The sequence below is a fragment of the Ambystoma mexicanum genome, chromosome 1q, assembly GCF_040938575.1.
Source record: "Ambystoma mexicanum isolate Mex_15411 chromosome 1q, UKY_AmexF1_1, whole genome shotgun sequence".
Taxonomy (NCBI): Eukaryota; Metazoa; Chordata; class Amphibia; order Caudata; family Ambystomatidae; genus Ambystoma; species Ambystoma mexicanum.
The window spans coordinates 565,634,686-565,656,212 of record NC_090922.1 but is presented as its reverse complement, the minus strand read 5'-3'; the positions used below and the strand labels follow the sequence as shown (position 1 = coordinate 565,656,212).

Genomic DNA, 21,527 nt, shown 5'->3' with positions numbered 1-21,527 from the left:
GACGTAGATGGTCTTGCCATGCCCGTAAGACTATTGTGCATGGCGCCATGATAGAATTTCAAGATTGCTGTGGCTGGTATATTGTCATTTATCAGCAGTTTTCTTAGCAGATCGGCTTTTGACGCGATTGATTGCGTCGCAATTTCATATCGGATTCTGTCCATTGGAAATGCATTTGGCAATCTTAACTTCCTCCAGAAGGTCGCCTCGAGTTTAGTCCAGTTCTTTGGTTGGGAATGTATCATTGTATCACCGACGTATGTTATTACCGGGACAACCTTCTGCCTGTAGGTTATAATAGGCGTAAATGAAAATTTGCCATATTTCCGATGGAGGATACAGCCTTGTCTGGCTAATAGTTCAGTTTTTCTTTCAAGAGTGTCAAACCAAGGTTTTTCTAGTTGCGTCTGGTTCAGCGCGATGCCTAGGTATTTAGAGTTTGATACTTCGAGGCAAGTTTCATCAATGGTCAGATTCAGCGATCTTTTCTTCTTAAATGGAAGATTAACTAAAGCCATGACTTTGGTCTTTGTAATATTTATGCGCAGGTCGTTGGCCTTCATGTAGTTACCCATGAGATGTAGGCTTTGCTGTAGGCCTGATATGGTTTTATCCAAAAGGATAATGTCATCGGCATAGAATAGTGCTGGAATGGGAACAGAGTTCAATTTTGGAGGATTCAGTGTCTGGTCATGTAGGTATTCTTCGCAATCCGCTTTGTACAAGTTGTATAAAGTGGCTGCAAGGGGGGGGGGGGCAGCCTTGTTTCAATCCTTTGGTTGTACCATCACAGGGGTGGCAATACCGGCTTATGATAATCTCACAGTAATTGTGGTATTGGAATAAAGCAGTTTTATTGGCTCTAGATCTCCGTAGGACATTTCCACGTTGTTAATTTTGCCATAATCCTGTTCTCGATATTGAATCGAAGGCCATGTGTAGATCTAAAAATGACACATAGATCTTTTTTTGTTGATGGCTTTGTTCTTAATCAGATTCATAAGGAGATTTAGGTTGGTACCAACGTTAGACGTAAAGCCTGTCTGACTTGGGGCAAATCGTTTAGTTTTCGTGGCCCATTCCTTGAGTTGTTTCAGAAGTAGTGTTGCAAAGATCTTACACAACGGGTCTAAATGCAATTGCTCTGAAATTTTGAGGATTATCACGAGCACCTTGCTTATAGATTGGAACGACAATCGCTGTTCTCCAGGATGGCGGAATTTTGTTCAACTTATTGATTTCTAGCAGCTGTAACATGAAGAGAACCCATAAGTCAGCATTTTGTTTTAAAGCTGCCTTTGACAGGCCGTCAGGTCCCGGGGCACGTGAGGCGTTTAATTTATGGAAGATGGAAGTAAGTCTTCTTTCCCATAACAGATCTTCCAATTTTTAGTCAAAGGCTGTTGGAGCTAAGGGACAGAGGTATTGTATATACTTGAAAAGTGAACTATCGAAGTTTGTTCAGTCACGTTTGCTGTCATAAGATGTCCATTGTTATAGTTATTATTTAGAAGATGCCCAAGTTGTCTTGGATTGTTGTTCCTGTGGGCCTTCATGATAAGTTCTGCGCCATTTTGCAACAAAATTGCCTGAAGTGATTCCTTCCATTTTACATAGGCTTGTTTGATTTTTTTTCTTCTGTACACTGAATGACATACCACTTGTTGGTTTTAGATTGCGGATATTTTCACATTTCTTTTTTTTTTCCTCAGCAAGTGCAGAGCCGTATTGATAAGTATGATTCTTCACAATATTCTTTGTTGGACGAAAAAAGGGAATGAGAAAGGTATTATAGTTTAACTTATCAGAGTCAAGCACCGTTGGTGGTAATTGTATATGGTTTCTAAGTCCTTTTTACCAGTGACTTCTATCTGCAATGGTGGCTTCGTCTTCTTGGCTTGAGCGAGGCCAAGTTCCTTTATTATTTGGTGGTGGTCGCTCCTTTGTGTGGGCTTGCTGTAAGTCTCTATGATGGATTCCATTAATTCGGAGGTAAGGTATACATAGTCGATTATAGCTGTGGTTTTGCCACTGGACCATGTAGGTAATGATCTATGTGTGATCCTTGAGTTGCTCTATTTGTTTCAAGTTTTGAATGAGAATTTCCTTCTGCCATTTTTTTGCGCGGGTTGACAGCTTGTTGAAGTCCAAGCGTTGACCAAGTTTGTTGTATAAATGTATATTTCAATCCCCACATATGACTTCGACATGCTGATGGTTTGAGATAGTCTCATCCATGGTTAGAAAGACTCGGTCTAGAAATAAGTTGTCGTTCATAGATGTTGGATTCCAATATAAATTCATAATGGATATGAGTCGCTCCCGGTTGTTCGTGTCGGCAGGTGAAATTTTAATGGTGTTCTGCACCCAGGGGTTCACATTTATGGAACTTACAATTGACCATCGTGGCAGAATTTTGATTAATGTCAGTAAACCTGCTACTGGTCTGCTCTGTGCACATTGTATTGCTGGGTTCAGTAAAGTACCTTCACTGCTTAGACACGTTGCCAACCAAGTTTCTTGTAAGCAAACTATGGTTAGTAGTTTTAAGTAGAGCGCTGGTTGGTTGAATAAATGCATATTAACCCTCGTATTCCAGGTGCATAGGGACCATTGGAAGTCAGATATTGATGATTATGAAACAGAAGATAAGTCTTGGGAGGAGTTATACATCAAATCTTCATGGTAGAACGGGTAACTATCCTTACTGTTCGATGTAGGTAGGGGTAATTCCTGGTGCACAGCAGGTCTGTAGTGTGGATCATATACTGTATGATTCGACCAATCGGTTGTCACATTCATGGCTACTTGAGGATTTCGGCGCTCATTCGGTCTTTGTAATGGCGCAGCTAGTATCTCTGATTTCGTTTTGGTGCATTTAAATCCCAGGTTTAGGAATACTTCGGCTGTGATAGGATCTTTTCCATTGTAGATCGATCCCACCAAAGGTCGATAATCGCTCTATCCAGGCGAGCATGGTCTTGAAAAGTTATGAGTTTGATATTGCAAGATGAGATTGGTTTCAAATAAGGAATTGCCTTTAATAGTAGTGTGTTGGTTCGGTTCAATATTAGTTAATTTTTATTCGTTTGGTTTTCTAATTGAAGAGTAAATGGAGTACGATCCGGTATCGGATTGATGAAATCTGGGAGCACTGTTATTTCGCAGTTCATCTTTTTCCGATTCTCTTTGGGTCCATCGTCGGTTCCGGTCAGAATCTGATTCACGTGGATTTCCAGAGTGACTACTTGGTGCCTCGGGACAGGGGTCACTAGTTGGTCTGAATAATTGCAAAGTATCTGGAAGATATTCAACAGACCACTGTTCCATTGTGGAGGGGCATTCATCAACCAGAGATTTGTCTGAGATGACCTCACATGACAGATTGAAGATCTGTGATGCGTTTCGCAAGTATTCGTCCACGATGATCAGGCTTGGAGGAGTCCCATGAGATGTTATCAACGATGTCTTCTCCATACTCCTGTGTGTACTTTGAGAGGTCTACTAGATCATCTACGGTAGGTGAATTGTCTTCTTTCCTACCATTAGGTAATGAAAGTGGTTGACTTGAGGTTTTCTGCTCTGGTATAACTGGCTTAGGCATTTTTATAGTTTCTTCTGTCGGAATATTATGGGTCAAAGGATTTTTTCCTGAATGGTTTACTGTACGTAAAAAGGCTCTTGAGCCGTTTTGTTTGGTACCCGATGATTTATTATTGGTCTTTTTTGGAAGACTTCTTTCCTATTTGTGCTTCCATAGGTTTACTTCCAGGGGTAAAGATTTGAAAAATCTCTTTTCCTTGAGCGGTTTCCATTGTTGAGGTTGCCGCATGGGTTCTAGGATTGAGTTGTCAATACAGCCAATTTGGGGTTGCGGTTCTTTCGCCGCTGGCTTAGTAGGTAAGATAATTGTGGTAGCCGTTGTCCTGATGTCAACTTCTGGCTGTAATTGGTGCTGCTGGGTTGCTTGCATCCATGCCATAACATTGGTCGTTAATCTGTTTTTCTCCTCTGTCTCCTCTTACAATCTCAAATAATTTCTTTCAATGATTGATCAGCCTCAGAGTCCAGTCTTTTTTCCAGTGTGGTTAAGAAATTCTCCATGTAGACTTGCTTTGTGTGAATTAGAGCCAATAGCGTCGCTTGATCCCTGATGGAATCCTTAGTGCCTTCTTGCAATTTGAGGAAAGGTATCATGGATTGTGATACTACTGCTATCAGCATGTTTTGTAAGTCAATCATGGTTGTTGGAATTATTGGTCGACATGTTTCATGATAGTTCAAGTTCTCCGGTTGCGCACACAGGTTTCCTATTTTGACATGGAGGTATTCAATTTCTGATTTTCTTGTTCTAAAAAGGGGGTATAAAATGACTCGTCAAAGTCATACGTGAAAAGGCTTCGGTTTTCACTTTTTGGATAGCAGTCATTTCCAGATCTGTGATAGTGGGAGTTTGTCATTTGCCTCGCGTGGGGCTTTGGTAGTTTTGGTTTAAGTTCTTGAATCTTCCTTTCCTTAACTTTGCTCGGAACTTGTGGATTTTGTAGTGCCATTGGTGTGGAAGTGGCTTTAGGGCATCTAGTTGACACAATATTACCAAAAATGGCCTTCCGTTTTTCGACACTGTTCATTATTGACTCAATCTCTAATGTCAAGTGATAGGCCGATTTGGAGTTCGTGATTATTTGATGATGTGGGTAGGTTTTTTGTTAGTACTATAGAAGCATGGGTATTGAGCCATTTTAGCTTTGCCAGTCTCGCTTGTTCTTTTTTTTTGGAATAGTTGGTTGTGAATTTTGCGTTAAGGTGCCTTGGGAGTTCGAGGTGGGTCGAGGTAGCTTTGGTCGGTAGTTCGGGAGTTAGACTCCTGAACATCACTTTTCGGTTTCTCATTGATAATCAAAGCGACAGAAGTCTGTGTAGTTTCTACAGCTGGTAATTGATTGGAGGCTTGCATTTCTGGAGAAAAATCTGGAATTAGATTCTGAACATCATTGCAATAAGATGACTGGACATCTTTGATCTGAATGTTTGCGTCTAATACTTGGGGGTGGAAGATCATCCTTAGTGGCCAGGGTGGCTGGGGGCATCTCACATTCTTTTGTAATAGTCTCAGGTTGACCAGGTAGACGCCCATCTAGGTCGTACAGCTCCTCAGTCATTTGGTGTGTCCAACGCGAGAGCGCATTGTCGTAGAGAATGCTCAGCTAATTCTATGGGGCCTGGAAGTCCCTGCTCCACGGGCACAAGTTCAGGTTCTCTGTGTTTTGCCATAGACAAAGAAAATTGTCAGCTTCTAGGTCAGGTGGGCCTGTAAATCCCTACCCCGGCGGAGTATGTTCACATTCTGTGTGATACCATGTGGGATCTTTAGAGTTGTTCATTGCAGGGTCTTCGGGTGAAGGATTTGGATGCCGAGGCTCTTGAGATTTTATGCCGTCTGAGTTGGTTGCCGATAGAGGGCCTTTGTGTTTCTTGGTTACCGTTTACTCCATAGTCAGTTGTTTCAACTCACTCGCGCTCGGGTTAGGAGAGGCAGATCCCAGCTTACAGCGTAGTCTTGTTTTAGGCCGCACATTGGCTTTGGGAGTCTTGATTGACATGATGGCAATTTGAGACTAACCCCCGCAGTGTTCTATCCGTAGCAGGATGTTGCTACTTCACAGGTATCCCCTCACTAGGTGGCGTTGAAAGTTCAGCTGTCGAGTGGAGTCACTGGGTGGAGACTCCGGCTGTCTTGTAATTTCGTGGGTTTCTCCAAAGGCGAGAGGGATACTAGTTGTTACTGTTCTAATCTGAACTTAGTGTGAAATGTTGATAGCTTATTGAGTATATATTTTAAATAGAAGCAGAGCAATAATGTAGGCGATGTGGCCTGTGGAAGGATTATTGCATCCTGTTCTTTTACCCAATGTTCACCACTAATTCAAACGTCACAATAGTGGATAAGGATAGTTTTATTGATTTTGCCCAGTTCGCAGGTAAATAGGAGAAAGATTAGACAAAGTGCATGATCAAAGGGCAAGCGCCCCGCAGTCTCATGCACGTTATACACAAAAGATGTATTTATGGGCGTTTCTCACTCCAGTCCAATCAGACGAGGTACATGATCAAAGGGCACAACGCCCCGCAGTCTCATGTATGTTGTACACCTGGTGATTATTCTGAGGCTCTCTGGCACTAAGACATCACGACGAAGACAGCGTGACTATAGTGTAAATCCAATCAGGCACTGTGGAAACAAGCTTCAAGTTTTTATGCTGGACAATACTCCACCGGAGCTAGTGGTCTAAGTAACGGGCGCCCCACTGCATGTCTTGCTGCAAAACTCTCTATTGGCAGTCTCTTCAGAGAGTAGGTACTACACAACACTCTTGGAAGCCACAAGACGTGCTCGGAAATGCTTCGACCAACTGATGGGAGGGGCAGATCACGTGGAGCCACAGCCCACAAAGAGATCAGCTGATTCCGCCTGCTGCAGCGGAAGCAGGGAAAAAGGAGCGGCTCAGACGCAGATTCACACCTCAGGGAACAGAGCTTTCAAGTCTTCCACGCAAGTAATTTATAGTGCTCGGGGTGCCGTAACGAGCCGGGGAAGGGATAGGGGAGGGGCAGCTCCCGTGAAGTCACAGCCTGCAAAGGGTTAGGCGGATTTTATCCGCGGCAGGCCGTTTTCCGAGTAGTCTGCCAAGAGCGATATAAACGCTGATGTACTCTTCATTAGACACAAAGATTAGACACTCTAATCAGCGCCAAGACGCTCACGGAGCGCTATGAAAAGCTGGGAGGGGGAACAGCTTGCGTGTTGTCACGGCGTGCAAGGGGGTTCACACGGTGCTGTATTTAACAGTTGCAATCCGGACAGTCTGACAGGGAGGACTGGAACACAGCTAGAGGCTTCAAAAGGCAAAGAGGAAAATATGACAGGCAAACTGGGTCATAGCCTCGCTCACCTTAGTTTTCAGTCTGATCCAAGAAATCAGGTGATGTTAGCCGGACTCCAGAGTCCCGCAGACCCAACGACTCTGCGACCGACTCCGTGGTCTGCTCCGCGGGACAGGCAGCTTTTGAAGTGAAGCAGGCTGGGTAGGCTGGGTTCCAGACACAAAGGAAGGACTGCAGGTAAAACAGTAGCAATCTGGCAAAACTGGAAACAGTGTAGACAGAGACCCAAAGACTCTGCGACCGACTCCTAAAGATTCCTACACTTTCAGATTCCTATAGAAGAGTCATTCAATTCAATAGCCTAAGCCAAAGTCAATGGGCAAGAGTCTTGTATAGGATGAAGCACTTCTGGTAAGTAAATGGAAAAGTCTTTGCACAAGTTCTTAGGAGTCTTTGATGAAAAGAAGAATCAAATGGAGGGCCATAAACTGATTAGACTTGTGAGTTGAAGTTTCAAGCAAATCTACAGTAAGAGGCAAGTTCGACTAGTTTTACAGTACCTTAGCAATGAAGAAAAGGTGCAGCTGATGACCTGTGTTCCTGTGCAGCTCTGAAGAGCTCACTGTTTCTGGGCCTCAGTCGTGGGGACAAGAGGGAGGACGTCAGGGGACTCCTGCTATGCACTGGGACAGTCAAAACTTGCAACCGGCAAACTTCACTTTCAGTGGCTCTTTAGTGTTTCAGCTCCTTGCGTCTACCACAAATAGCAACACTGCGGTTTCCTGGCTGTCGAGATGGACTTTCCTTGCTTCTGGGGTCCTACACTCTGTTGAGGGGGCTTGCTCAGTCCTGCTTCCTGGTAGTCTGGAGGATCTTCCAAAAGCTCTAGGCCAGATTAAAAGTAACGCACACAATCTGGTGTTCCTCTCCCTGGCTATACGGTTTCCAGCAGCAACTCTGGAAATTCAACCAGCGATGTCCAGGTGGCTTACTTTGGAGTTGATCGGTCCCACCAACTCAGGGGAGAAGTCGTCCTTGTAGGGGCTTCTCTGTCGATGCGAACTTGGCATTTCTGCACTGCAGCAGGGCTTCACTGGGCAAACCAACTGTCCAGGAGTTGCAGCAGGTGTCCTCTTCAAGTTTGTCTTCGGTTCCTTCGTCCAGTGGTCGACTCTGCCTTCCAAGCCAAAAGACTCACCTTTTATACAGTTCTCTGCCATCAATTCCAGCCTAGCTGTCACTCACCCAGCAGGGTGGCTGTCCTTGCCGGACAGTCAGCCACCCAATCACCACAGAGTGCATTTGGGTCTCCTAGGAGACTAAGCACAGGGAGTTTCAGGGACCTCGCTCTCTTCCTGCCTACCCCAGACACTAGGCGGGTTTCACTCTTGAATCCCGCCAAATGCAAACATGAACAAAGACCAAAACTTGTTTGCGGCGCAGAGAATCTCTAGAAGGACAATTCCACAAATAAATGGCCAGATGGGACCGGGAGCCATTTTGACAAAGATGGCTCCTGCGGTTGCTTTACAACAGCGGTTAAATGCAAACCATGGTAGTTCAAACAAAACCACTCATACCAACCATTCAGTGAGGATAGGGTAACAAAAATGTTACATGATAACCTAGACAAAGCAAATACTAAGTAACCCCTGCAGCACTATTGTAACATAGGATGTGCTGGTTCTAGAAAGTTACAATGTTAAGTAAAGTCAATTTCACTTTACTGCCCTGGGAAACCGTGGTTTATTCCAGAGAAGGTATTTAAACCTTCGGGGAATCTGGAAGACTTCCCGGTGCCAATGCACTGAAGGTGGAGGGTGACAATGTAAAAGATGATGTCTATGGAGTCTGAGAGACTCCATAACCAAAAGAAACAGAGGTACAATTCACATTAAAATACATGAGTGGGAAAAAGGGTCTCACTCTCCAGGTTAAAAAAAAATCAAGTCCTCAAAATCCAGCAAAGATGCCGGGTGTCTCCAAGGTGGAGGGAATGGGCACATTTCTGAGAATTCTCCCCAAATATAGGCATCACCTTTCTGTATTGCGGCACCTTCAGTGCAGTGTCACAGTGAAGTTGTTAGGTTTTCTCTTAAGGTTTAAATACCTTCTCTTGGGTAAACTACTGTTCAAGAACAGTAAAGTGAAATTACCTTTCCTTACCAGTTCTTTCCATGTAGGTCCAGTACAAACCATCTCATGTGGAAGTACTGGGTGTTACTTAGAAGCCCCTTTTCCTACTTTCTCATGTAACATTTTATGTTACCCTCACTACAATTAATGGCTGGTGGCAGTGGTTTAATTTTCTTATCATTGTGCTTTTTAACCGCAGACTAAATAGTATTCTTTATTCATGAGCATGTGAATCCATGCCAGACCCCATGCTGGAGAAGGAACAAGTTACTGTTGGGGAGAATACTCAAAAATGACCCCCAGAAACTTTGCTGGATTTTGAGGACTTGATTTATTTACCCGGAGAGTGTGACCCTTTTTCCCCACTCATGTGTTTTACTCGTGTTTTCTTTGGTTATGGCGTTTTAGATAACTCCATGGGTATCTTTTCATGTCACACAGCACCCTCAGAGGGAAACCTTTTCAGGCTTTCCCAAGGTTTAAATACCTTCTCTGGGATAAACTATCGTTTCCCCAGAGTAAATAAAGTGAAGTGAAATTGACTTTACTAGTCTTTAAATTCCTAGACCCAGCACACCCTCTCTTACAATAGAGTGCTGGAGGTGTTACTTAGTATCCCCTGTGTCTAGATACTCATAGCAGTCAAATGCTAGCCTTTCCCATCGAAATGGCAGGTGGCAGTGGTTTTACAACTAACTACCATGATTTTTACCCGACCGCGAACACCGGTAGCGTTAAATCACGGGAGCCATGTTTTTCAACATGACGTCTGAGCCGCCTCTGTAAAAACAGGTCCCTGTCTTTCTTGCCGTTTCTTTGTGGAAAGGTGCTTCTAGAGTTTTGCTCTGCGCGCCGAACCAGGTGTGTTCCCTTTGTTCCATCGCCTTTGGCGGGCTTCAGGACTGAAGACCGCCTCTAGCGCCAGAGTGTCTGAGGTGGGCAGGAAGTGAGCGAGGTGCCCGAAACTCCCTGTGCTTAGTCTCCTAGGAGACCCAAATGCACTCTGGCGTGATTGGCTGGCTGACCGTCTGGCCAGGACAGCCACCCTGCTGGGTGAGTGGTATCAAGGCTGGAATGAATGGCAGGAAACTGGATAAAAGGATAGTCTCTTGGCCTGGAAGGCAGAGTCGATCACTGGAACAAAAGAACCGAAGACCAGCTTGAAGAGGACGGCTGCTGCAACTCCTGCCCCGTTGGTTTGCCCGGTGAAGCCCTGCTGCAGGCCCAAATCACAAAGGTCATCTCAACAGAGAAGCCCCGCAAGGACGACTTCTCCCTTTGAGTTGGTGGGACCAATCAACTCGACCCGTAAGCCACCTGGATACCATTCTTATAGCTGGTTGTATTTTCCGCAGGAAACCGAATAACCAGGGAGAGGGACACCAGTTTGTGTGCTTTACTACAGCTACCGGAATTGAAGATTTGCCAAGTAACAGCTTTTTCGACTATTCCCCGTGCAGTGCAGAAGTCCCAACGTCCTCCCACTTGTCCCCACGACTGAGGCTCAGGAACTGCCAGAAACAGAAGTCTTCAGCTGCATCTTTTTCTTCATTTGAAAGGTACTGTGAAACGGGACAGAGTACTTACCTCTCGCAGTGAAAGTGCTTGAAACGTTCGCAACTAGCAGGCCTAATCAGCTTGTGACCCAACGTATAATTCTTCTGCTTACAAACTACTTCTAAGAACTTCTACAGAGACTTTACAGTTTACTTGCCAGAACCGTTTAACAATCCAAGACTTTAGCCCATTGACTTTGGCCTAGCCTATTCAATTGACTCTTCTGGTGAACTCAAAGTATCTGCACTGTCTAAGAAACTAATTCTTTTATGTTCTGAACCTATTCCTTTTTGCTCCTCCTTCAAAGTATTCTGAATGCCATTTTGCTCCTTCAAAGTAGTTTAAATGCCTCAGAAACTTAAGTATAGTATTGAAGTGTATTGATGTATGATATTTAACTGCCTACTTCTAGTGAATGTTTTATAACCGACTGTTGAATAAATTAATAAGTGTTTAACTAAGAAACCTTGAGTGTAAGTTTATTTGAATATTTGTGATTGTAGACCTCTGTGTAACATCCTTACAGCTCACATTCCCTCTTGAGATAAGCCTGGCTGCTCAGCTCTGCTACCAAAAACTGTGTAGTACAGACTTCTACCAAAGGTTGGTTTTGCTTACACCTGTAGTCATAGTTGTGTGTAGTGGTCCCAAAGGGTACTGCATGCAATTCTGCCTAACACACTGCACTGGAGGTGCTGTGTCGCAAAAGATGCCTATTGAGTTTGTCAGACTCCAAAACCAAAAGAAACAGTTAAAATCACAGAAAAATACATGAGCGTGGGAAAAAGATCTCTGTCCAGGATCAAAATTTAAAAGTCCTAAAGACCAGCAGAAGAGCTTGGGGTCTCTTAGGTAAAAGGGAATTAGCACATATCTGAGACTTCTCTGACAGTCACTTTGCTTTTATAAAGAAGCTGGTATACTGCACTTACTCACCTGCGATGTCACTTCCTCTAAAGGCTTGAAAGAAGCTCCCAAAATGGAGAACAACCATAAGAGAAATGCTTATACAAATGTGTAAAATAAAATGGAAGGAAACTTTTTGGCTTGAAAATGGGTATGAATTATTTATGTAAAAACTATATGCCAATTTTAAAAAGATGCAAAGACAATAATGAGAGGAAAGAATCAGGCTGTTAAGGCAAACACTTTCAATCCCACAATTATCCCAAAAACTGCTATGCCATGGTGAAAAAGGACCCTACCTGCATCATCTTAGCATGGATGTAGAAGCAGGAGTATCCAAGCTGGGAGATCTTTCGGGCGAGCAGCTCCACTCGCTGAGTAGAGTTACAAAAAATTATGGATTGGTTGATTTGCAGCTGAAAACAAATTAATAATCAAATTTATGAATCCAGCACAGAAGACCGTGTTCTTGGGAAGAACGGGAAAATGGCGACAGGGGAGGTGGAGTTCAGAGACTTCAGTAGTGCTTGCTTAGTGCAAGGTAAACATAAAATAGGGAGGTGTGTGTGCAATACCATCGCAGGACTTGAATTTCAGAGTGGATTGCCTATTCAGATAACAGGTACTCAAACATTCTTCAAAAAGGCCCAACACTACCAGACTGCTCATTTGTAAACGTAAGCAGTAGTTTGGCACAATAAAATATTGTGCACTTTAAACACTGGTTTTTAATAGTACAACCAAGAGCTGAAGGTATTTCAGGAACAAGTTAAATTACGGTGTTTGGGTAGATTGCAGCCAAGAGTCAACAAGCATAAGAGGGAGTCAACATTACCCAAGTCACATGGGGAACAGTCTAACCAAGAGGCATGGGAGTATTCTGAAACAAAGATCTGTTCTGTAATATAAATGAAAAACGTTTATCTGCAACCATGTCATGGATTTGACCATTAGTACAACCAGAGGGAAAGAGTGAACTCTTTTCTTTTGAATTGTAGATTGCCATTTTTGGTCCGCACATTCATGTTCCAATCATCATGGTGAGTTTACATTGTAAATATATTTTACTTTAATGCATACACTTCGTTATGTTGGGTGCATTAGGGTCCACAACTCTACTGTGCTATGAACACTCCTTCTGCAGATACCCACCCGAGAGAACAGCGTGTTAAGGCAGTGTACTTTCTGTCGCTCATTGACATAGGCATAGTACTGCGTTATGCCTTTAAGGGTGAGCTCGTCCATCAGGTTTATCTCGTAGGGTTTTTGCAAATATCTCGACTAGAACGAAAGGAAATACTGCATTAGTAATGAAACCGAGAGAAGTCTCCATTATAAACAAAAATGTAGCAATAAAAACACAAACCTTAGATTCTGATCACTACACCGATTTCCTAAAACATTCACATTTCCAGACTGAAGAAAACCAAACCAAAATCACTTGCAAAGCTGATGAACAGGATTAGTCTGCTGCCAAAATTTGAAATAGCATAGCTCTGTCATATCCCAACGCAAAAGGCAAAACCACTTCAACCCTGGTCTCTGGAAAGATCTACTCCCTGTTGCATTCAGTAATATCATACTGGCACAAAAATCAACAGAGATGTGTATAAATGTTAGGACTGTTTTTCTTAAGTCCTACCAGGCTTCATAAAAAGCCTATCTGAGGCAGTACATAAGCTCCACTCCTAGTATAAGGCTGTACCACCCGAGAATATTTTGTTAGCATGGACAGAGGAGCCAGGCTTATCTTGGGAGGGACAGAGAGCTGTAGCTTGGTACAAAGAAATTGTAGCATACATTTGGTCCAAAGAAACACTGAAACACTATGTATTGTAAAGGTAAAATGTTTTTATTTCAATACAAGTAGGCTTAGATAAATCCTGGGGAAATAAGTACCATCACCTATCATATAAACACAATTTTAAAAATCAACTCAATACTTGTGGTATATACAACCCAAAGTATAACCTTATTCCGAATTGCAATCGGCAGTTAAACCTATAGACCATTCAGAATGCAATCAGCTATTCTCGGATAGTAAAACCATGTTAGATATACTTTAAGTATATAGTCAGTAATTCAGGGGTAGTAGACCCGGCCAGTCATGCAGTGAAACTCAGTTCTGAAATCACGCAATACACCAACCCTGTTACCAAGTATACTCTTAGCAACGTTTGTTTTTTATAACACACTTAATACCGATACAAGTTTGGTTTCTAAGCGTGGATCTAAACCTCTGCTGCTCTGCGTGGTCTTGCTTACAAGACCAGCACGTTGCCTATCCTCTTACTTTTTAGAACTCAGTTCAGAGCTAGTAAATCAACTCATACTTTCTGGATGGGCCGTATGCTACTCAATGATAAGTATGAACAATTAATAACTATTTTAGCATGCACTAAGCAAGTCAGGGAAAGCAAATCCCAATTACACTTTAAAAATACACAATGTATTTCAAGTTAAGTAATTGGCCATTTTGAAATGCTTTAGGCAGTTTCAAGGGAGGCACAACCCTGTGTTGCAAGTTTAGAAGAGCAGCAGCTATTCAAGGTAAGTAACCATCTACTTTTAAAGAGGGGCTTCAATTAACTCATAAGAAATATTAGGAGGAGCAAAACCCCATTGCATTTTAAAACACCACTATGTTATTCAAGGTAGGTATATCCTATTTGTAAGCTTTTACACTCATTCAGATAAGCAATGATAAAACAGTACCAACACCTATTACCTTTCAGAAGGGGGTGGGAGGGAACCATTCGAAGTAAAGCAATGCATATACGTTTTATAGGGCACAATGCAACTCTACCGCAAGCATAACTTAGACACTTTGTAAGATCTTTCACAGAGCTACAGTTGCCACACTAATTCTTCTGAAAAATAAGTACTTTTACACTTGTTATACTTTTCAAGAGATGCCTTTTCTTATCCAGTCCTTCCCTTGTCTATTGCATGAGTTCTAGTGGTCTAGGTGGCAGCTGTAGGCAGGTTGAGACAAAGTTCAGTTGCAGGAAAGTTAAGTTCCATAGAAGATTGTCAGTATTCACTTTCAGAGTTTAAGTGTTCAGGGACTTCTGAGAAGGCTCCCCATTTGTGTTTCGGCATTCGGCCTGGGCAACTGATATGGGGAAACTCCCAACCAGGATGTTAGGGCGAATTCTCATTTCTGTGTTAACTCCCTTCTACCTTACAGACACCCAGCTCTTTTGCTGGACTTTAGGACTTTACATTTAAATCCTGGAGAGAATAAAACCTTTTTCCCCATTCATGTATTTTTCTTTAATTTGAACCCGGTTTCTCTCTTGGTTTTGGAGTCTGACAAACTCCATAGGCATCATCTTTTTGTATTGTGACACGTAGCACACTCAGTGCAGTGTCACAGTGAAATCAAAAGGATCTCTCTCAGGTTTAAATACCTTCTCTTGGATGAACTACTGTTTGCAAGAGTAGTAAAGTGAAATTGATATTCCTAACCTTTTTCTCTTTGTAGACCCAGCACACACTATCTTACATAAAGTGCTGGAGGGATTACTTAATAGCCCCTTTGTCTACCTTCTCATGTAACATTTTTGTGTTACCCTTTCTACAATTAATGGCTGGTGGCAGTGGTTTACTTTTTCCTACCATTGTGTGCTTTTACGGCAGGCTGCATTCGCAGCTGCAGCATTGCACCCATGGGTGCCCATTTTGTCTAAATGGCCCCGGCGCCTCTTTTTACCATTTCCTGTTGTAAAGGTCCTTCTTGAGATTTACTGAGCGCGCCAAGCCAAAGTTTGGTCCCTTTGTTTGTTCTGTCTTTGGCAGGATTCACTGGTGAAGACAGCTTCTGGCTCCAGCGTGTCTGGCAGAGAAGGAAGCAACAGAGGTTCCGGAAACTCTGTGCTTGGTCTCGTTGGTTACAGGAATGCACTCAAAAGGTGATTGGCCAGCTGGCTGTCCTTCGAGGACAGCCACCTTGCTGTGTGAGTGGCAGCTAGGCTGCGAATGAATGGTAACAACTAGCATAAAAGACAATGTCTTTTGCAAGGACGGCAGAGTCGACCACTGGACGAAGGAACCGAAGAAGAAACTGGAAGCGAACGTTGCTGCACCCGCCCGGTCCGTTTGTTTGTCTGATTAAGCCCTGCTGCAGTGCTGAAGCTCAGAATTTCTAATCGGCTAGAGAAGCCCGCAAAGGACGACTTCTCCCCTTGGGTGTGGGACCAGTGCAGGGAGAATCCACAGAAATGTGCTAATTCCCTCCACCTTAGAGACCCCCCAGCAACTTTGCTGGATTTTGAGGGTTTGATGTGAGTGAGAGAGTGAGAGAGTCTTTTTCCCCCACTCGCTCATGTATTTTAATTTGATTTTTGAACACAGTTTCTTTTGGTTGTAGAGTCTGACAAACTTCATAGGCATCATTTTTACATTGCGTCACAGCACCTTCAGTGCAGTGACACAGGGAAGTCTTCCAGATTTCCCAAAGGTTTAAATACCTTCTCTGGGATAAACTACTTTTTCCCAGAGCAGTAAAGTGAAATTGACTTTACTTACATTTGTATCTTTCTAGACCCAGCACACACTATCTCGCAATAGAGTGCTGGAGGTGTTACTTAGTATCCCCTGTGTCTAGCTTCTCAAGTAACATTTTTATGTTACCCTTTCCTCACTGAATGGCTGGTGGCAGTGGTTTACTTTTAAGTACTGTGGAGTGCATTTACTGCGGGCTGTGTTCGCAGCTGCAGTAAAGCACCCGAGGGTGCCATTTTTGTCAAAATGGCCCTGCCCTGCTTTTTTCGCCATTTCTTTGTGGAAAGGTCCTTCTTGAGATTTACTGTGCGCGCCAAACCAGGTTTGGTCCCTTTGTTCATTTTGCCTTTGTCGGGAGTCACGAGTGAAGCCCGCCTCTGCCTCCAGGGTGTCTGGCAGGGGCCGGAAGAGAGGGAGGTGCCCAAAACTCCCTGTGCTTAGTCTCCTCAGAATTCGCCTCGACTAGAGAAGCCCTGCCAAGACGACTTCTCCCCTTGAGTTGGTGGGACCAATCGACTCCAAAGTAATCCTCTCGGAGCTGGTTGAATTTCAACTTCTGTGCTGCTGGAACCAAATAGCCAGGGAGAGGGACACCAGATCGTGTACGTTGCTTTTAAGTTGGCCAAGAGTTCCAGGAAGATCCTTCTGACTCCCAAGAAGCAGGACTGACTGAGCTTGAGCCACATCAAAAGAGTGCTGACCCCAAATGCAAGGAAAGCCCATCTCAACAGCCAAGAGTCTGCAGTGTTGCCATTTGCTTAGATGCGAGGCGCTGAAACCGCAAAGTGCCACTGAACATAAGTTGGTCCTTTTCTGTCGCTGACCGTTCTGTTGCAGCGCAGAAGTCCTCCAGATGTCATCCCTTTTGTCCCCACGACTGAGGCCCAGGAACACATGATCTGCAGAGCTGCACAGGAACAGAAGCCAGCCAAAGCGCTTTCTTCTAGCCAAAGGTACTGTAAAGTCTAAGAACTTACCTCTTGTTGTGTAACCTCACTTGTTCTCAGCTTGTGGCCCTGCTTCAATTTCTTCTTTTCTACCAAGACATTTAAAACACGGAGCAAGACTTACCTACCTGCAAGAAGTGCTTCAGCTCACCTAGACTTTTGCGGAAAGGGTTAACTTTGCATTGGGGTTACCAAATATTTGTGAGATCTCTTGTTTTGTTCTAATAACCCTTTTCTTTGACATACTCTTAAGTCTGATTCTAAATGCAAACCGTGGTATATTAATCTCCACAGTGTCCTAGTTACTAAAGTCACCTAAGGGTGTAGCAGTGTGCGTTGTCCCAAAAGGGTACTTACTGATTTAGGAATATTAAGAGCATGTATTTTGGAGTGTATTTGTGTATTACTATTATATTGCCCCTTCTGAAGAAGGCTTACCCAAACTGACTTAAATAAATTAATAATTGTAACTTTTAAACTTGTGTGTAAAAGTTTGTCACTGAATCTCTGTGCAACTCCCCTACAGCTCACATTGGCACCTCTTGAGATGAGCCTAGCTGCTCAACACGCTACCAACCCGTGTAGTAAAGACTAATACCAAAGGTTGGGTTTCTATTGCCAGGAGGTCAGGGTTGTTGTAATGCACCCAAAGATCTTGCCCAACACTCATCATTACCATTTAAGTGTGAAAAGTGATAATGTCTGCAGTGTCCCAACTATTGAAGTGACCCCAGGGTGTAAGTAGTATCTGTGTGCCATCCCAAAGGGGTATAGATGACTTGATTGAACTGGAGGAGTGTATTTTGAAGTGTTGCATATTGCTCCCATCTAAATAAGGCTTATTTTAAAACAGACTTAAATTAATTATTTAATCAAGATCCATTGATTATAAGTGTTATTTGAATACATGTCACTGTGAAGCTTTATGTTACAACCCTACAGCTCACATTGACCCCTCTTGAGATAAGCCTGGCTTCTCAGTCACTACCAACTTGTGTAGTAGACTTATACCAAAGGTTTGGTTACCTAACCCTCTGTGCTTAGTCTCCTAGGAGACCCAAATGCACTCTGGCGTGATTGGCTGGCTGTCCGGCAAAGACAGCCACCCTGCTGGGCGAGTGGCAGCTAGGCTGTCATGAATGCGAGAGAACTGTTCAAAAATCTCTTGGACTGAAAGGCAGAGCCGACCACTGGAACAAAAGAACCCAAGACGAGCTGGAAGAGGAAGGTTGCTGCAACTACTGGACCATTGGTTTGCCCGGTGGAGCCCTGCTGCAGGTCTGAATCGCCAAGTTCACCTCGACAGAAAAGCCCCTTCAAGGACGACTTCTTTGGAGTTGGTGGGACCAATCAACTAGTAAGTCACCAGGATACCATTCTCAGAGCTAGTTCGGATTAACCAGAGGGAAGAACACCAGCTTGTGTGCTTGAACAGCAACCAGAATCGAGGATTTGCCAGCTTTGTGCTCGTCCCTGTGCAGGAGTCCCCCGACGTCCTTCCTCTTGTCCCCACAACTGAGGATCAGCAACAGCGAGATCTGCAGGAAATGTCAGGAAAAAAAGTCTTAAGCTGCATCTTTTTCTTCAATATAAGGTACTGTGAAAACCCGACCAAGACAACTAACCTCTCACCGCGAAAGTTCGTGGAACTTTGGCAACGTACAAGCCTAGTCAGCTTGTGACCTGACATATGAACCTTTCTTCCGTGAACTACTTCTAAGAACCGTGGCAAATACTTTTTTCCGTTTTAAATACCAGTACCGTTTTGACTTATACAAGACACTAGCTCATTGACTTTGGCCTACCAATTGCATTGAATCAACTCCTCTGGCGAACTCAAACTATTTGCACTGTTTTAGAGTAACTAATATTCATTTTATTAACTTATGCCTTTTTGCTCATACTTCAATGCTATTTGGCTCCGGCTTCAAGGGAGCTCAACTGCTTAATAATCAATACTGTAGTATAATTTGTGTGTGATATTGGTTGCAACATTCAGTGAATGCTTTACAAATTATTGTGTAATAAATTAAGAAGTGTTTTTACCAAGAAACCTTGAGTCCAAGTGTCGATCTGAATACTTGTCATTGTAGAACTTTGTGTAACACCCTTACAAGCTCACATTCCCTGGCTGCTCAGCTCGCTACCAACAACTGTGTGGTACAGACTTATACCAAAGTTTGGTTTTGCTTACACCTGTAGTCCTAGTTGTGTGTAGTGGTCCCAAAGGGTACGGCATACAAACTCTGCCTTAGAGTCTTGCAGCAAGTCAGGGGAAGAAAGAACCAGTTGGGGGACACTCCTACAATTATCCTCAAAGCACTAATCTGCTGATACCAACACTTTACTTTTGGAAAGAGGCACAACCTAATCACAGGAGAGTAAAATACCTTCACATCTACTTTCTATTAGACTGGCAAAACAGTTGCTAAGGAAGTAAAGATGTTAACCATACTTAAGAATAGTGCATTACACATTCACGATCAGTAAGAATATTTGTAACTTCACTCTTAGAATTACAGTTACCAACCAACTCTTTACAAGTAAGTAACTTTTAAAACACTTATTGTCTAGGCAGAAGTCCCAATCCTTTCAAAGTTTTTCGCTTATTCTTGGAGCACGAGTGTTCTCAGTGGCAGAAGGGGGGGGGGGTCACTAGGACTAGGGACAAACAGGCAGTGTCAGAATAGGTTCTTTAGTAACAAAAGCCAGTTCTTTATGAAAACTGGTCAAACAGGTGAGTACTGAGTTAGAAGAGGGTCCAGGGGCTTCGCAAGAAGACAACCTAGCAGGATTCCAGCAGTGAGACTGGGTGCACTGATGAGAGGCCTCCCCATCACAGAAGACAACCCACAGTTACACAGAAACCCAAACAGGCTTAAGGTAAGTGCATACCCAAGCCAACACACTACCTCAGCATTGAAGATGATTTTGCAGCAGAAGGACTTCAGGGTCTGCAGCCAAATAGTCAGTGGATTCCTTGTCGTGGTGACTGAAAACAAGACCTCAGAAGGAACTTTGTAGCAGTGATCGATGAAGAAGACAGTAGGCAAGGTTTTCCCTCTCAGCTGAATGTGGTTCTGCTGATTTGGCACCTTTTCAAGGAGCAAAGAAGACAGAAAATAGCAGCTGAATTCTCGTTATTACAAAGGTCCAGCACTCTGTTGAGGGGACTTTTCGGACTCGATTAGTGTTTCTGGAGATCCACCAGGATGTCCATGAATTTTCCGTGAAAGTTCGGAATTCAGAAGACCGTGCACCGCACAATGGCTCAAGGTCCCAGGGTATTGCAACAACGCAAGGTCACAGCAACACGTGGGATGGCTCAAAATGCAGTTCTTGAGTAAAGTGGGTCTCACCAGGGTTGGGGTCGTCATTTTCGGAGTTCCCAGGTCAATTGTAATGAAGGGCTATAGCATGCGCCGGTTACACAGCTGGCTCTCTGGAAATCGCTTCAGCTGCGTTTCAGTCATCTTCCTCTTCGGTTCCAGTGGTCAACTTTCTTCAGCTTCCAGGTTAGCAGTGTTTGTCAGGAACTACAGCACAACCTCTGCATTCTCTCCCTGCATTTTATAAGAAGGGGTGGTCTGCCCCCCCCCCCACTGGGATCTGTCCCCATTCAAGCAAGGCATAAGACAAAGGGCTCGGGGGTTTTGTACTCCTCCCTCACTTCCTGCTCTCTCAGACTGGAGCCTGGTGGGGAGTCCAGGGGACTCCCGCCGAAGATAAAAAAAAATCACAAAGGAATTTCCCTCCCTGCATGTCAGGGGAATGAACAAGAAACGTCAAGAAACACTAAAATGGTTAAAAAAGACAGGTGCCATTTTGATAAAATTAGCACCTTTAGGTGCCTTTACTGCAGCTGCGAACACAGCCCACGGTAAAGGTGCACCAAATAAATACAAGGCATCACTGCAATCAGCCACTGAAGGTAAGCTTGTCCCTGCAACATAATTGTTACAGTTTTAGAATAAAAGAGGATACATTGCATCTCCCAAGCACTCCACATAAGGTGGGGGGGGGGTGTTGGCGTCACAGAACAAAATGTAAAAAGGGATCCAAGGATCCTTTCTACCCTTGGGAACTGTACTTCACTAAAGGTTAGCAAAAGAAAGTTAAAAAGGGAGCCCCTAGGGCAAGCCAGCAACAACGGACACTTATTGCCAATAAGTTATTAAAGTTATCCTCTTTAACAAGACAATATGGAGAGTCTTATAACAACCATAAAGAGAGTTAAAGATATTGTGTGTGTGGAAAAAGGTTCCCACTCTGAGGAATGCTGGAAAAATATCCCACTAATAAATAAAAAAGTTCTGGGGTTGGCCCAGGTCAGGAAGATTGACCAGTTATGTGAAAATCTTACCTAACCCAGGCTAAGCCAACGTCAATGGGCAAAAGCCTATTTGAGCTGAAGCACTTCTTCGCAAGTAAGAAAAGTCTTTGCACAATGTTTTAGCAGTCTGAAGAAAAAGAAGAATCAGTGTAGGGTCAAAAGCGGTTAGACTTGTGAGTAGCAGAAGATGCAAGCAACAGCAAGAGGCAAGTTCTCTCAGACTTGTACAGTACATTTGTATTGAAGAAAAAGTGCAG

At 43.6% G+C, this 21,527-nt stretch overlaps 1 protein-coding gene across 7 annotated transcripts in view; it reads right to left on the bottom strand.

Annotated features, from left to right (window-relative positions):
- LOC138532030 (probable ATP-dependent RNA helicase ddx6) overlaps positions 1-21,527 on the bottom strand; it is a 254,087-nt gene that overhangs the window by 94,283 nt on the left and 138,277 nt on the right. For all 7 annotated transcript variants that reach the window (XM_069641032.1, XM_069641033.1, XM_069641038.1 and 4 more), the window contains 2 exons: positions 12,637-12,765; positions 11,784-11,900 (listed from right to left, as the gene is read on the bottom strand). In XM_069641032.1, the coding sequence (XP_069497133.1) occupies positions 11,784-11,900; positions 12,637-12,765 (246 nt within the window). The remainder of the gene's footprint in view (positions 1-11,783; positions 11,901-12,636; positions 12,766-21,527) is intronic.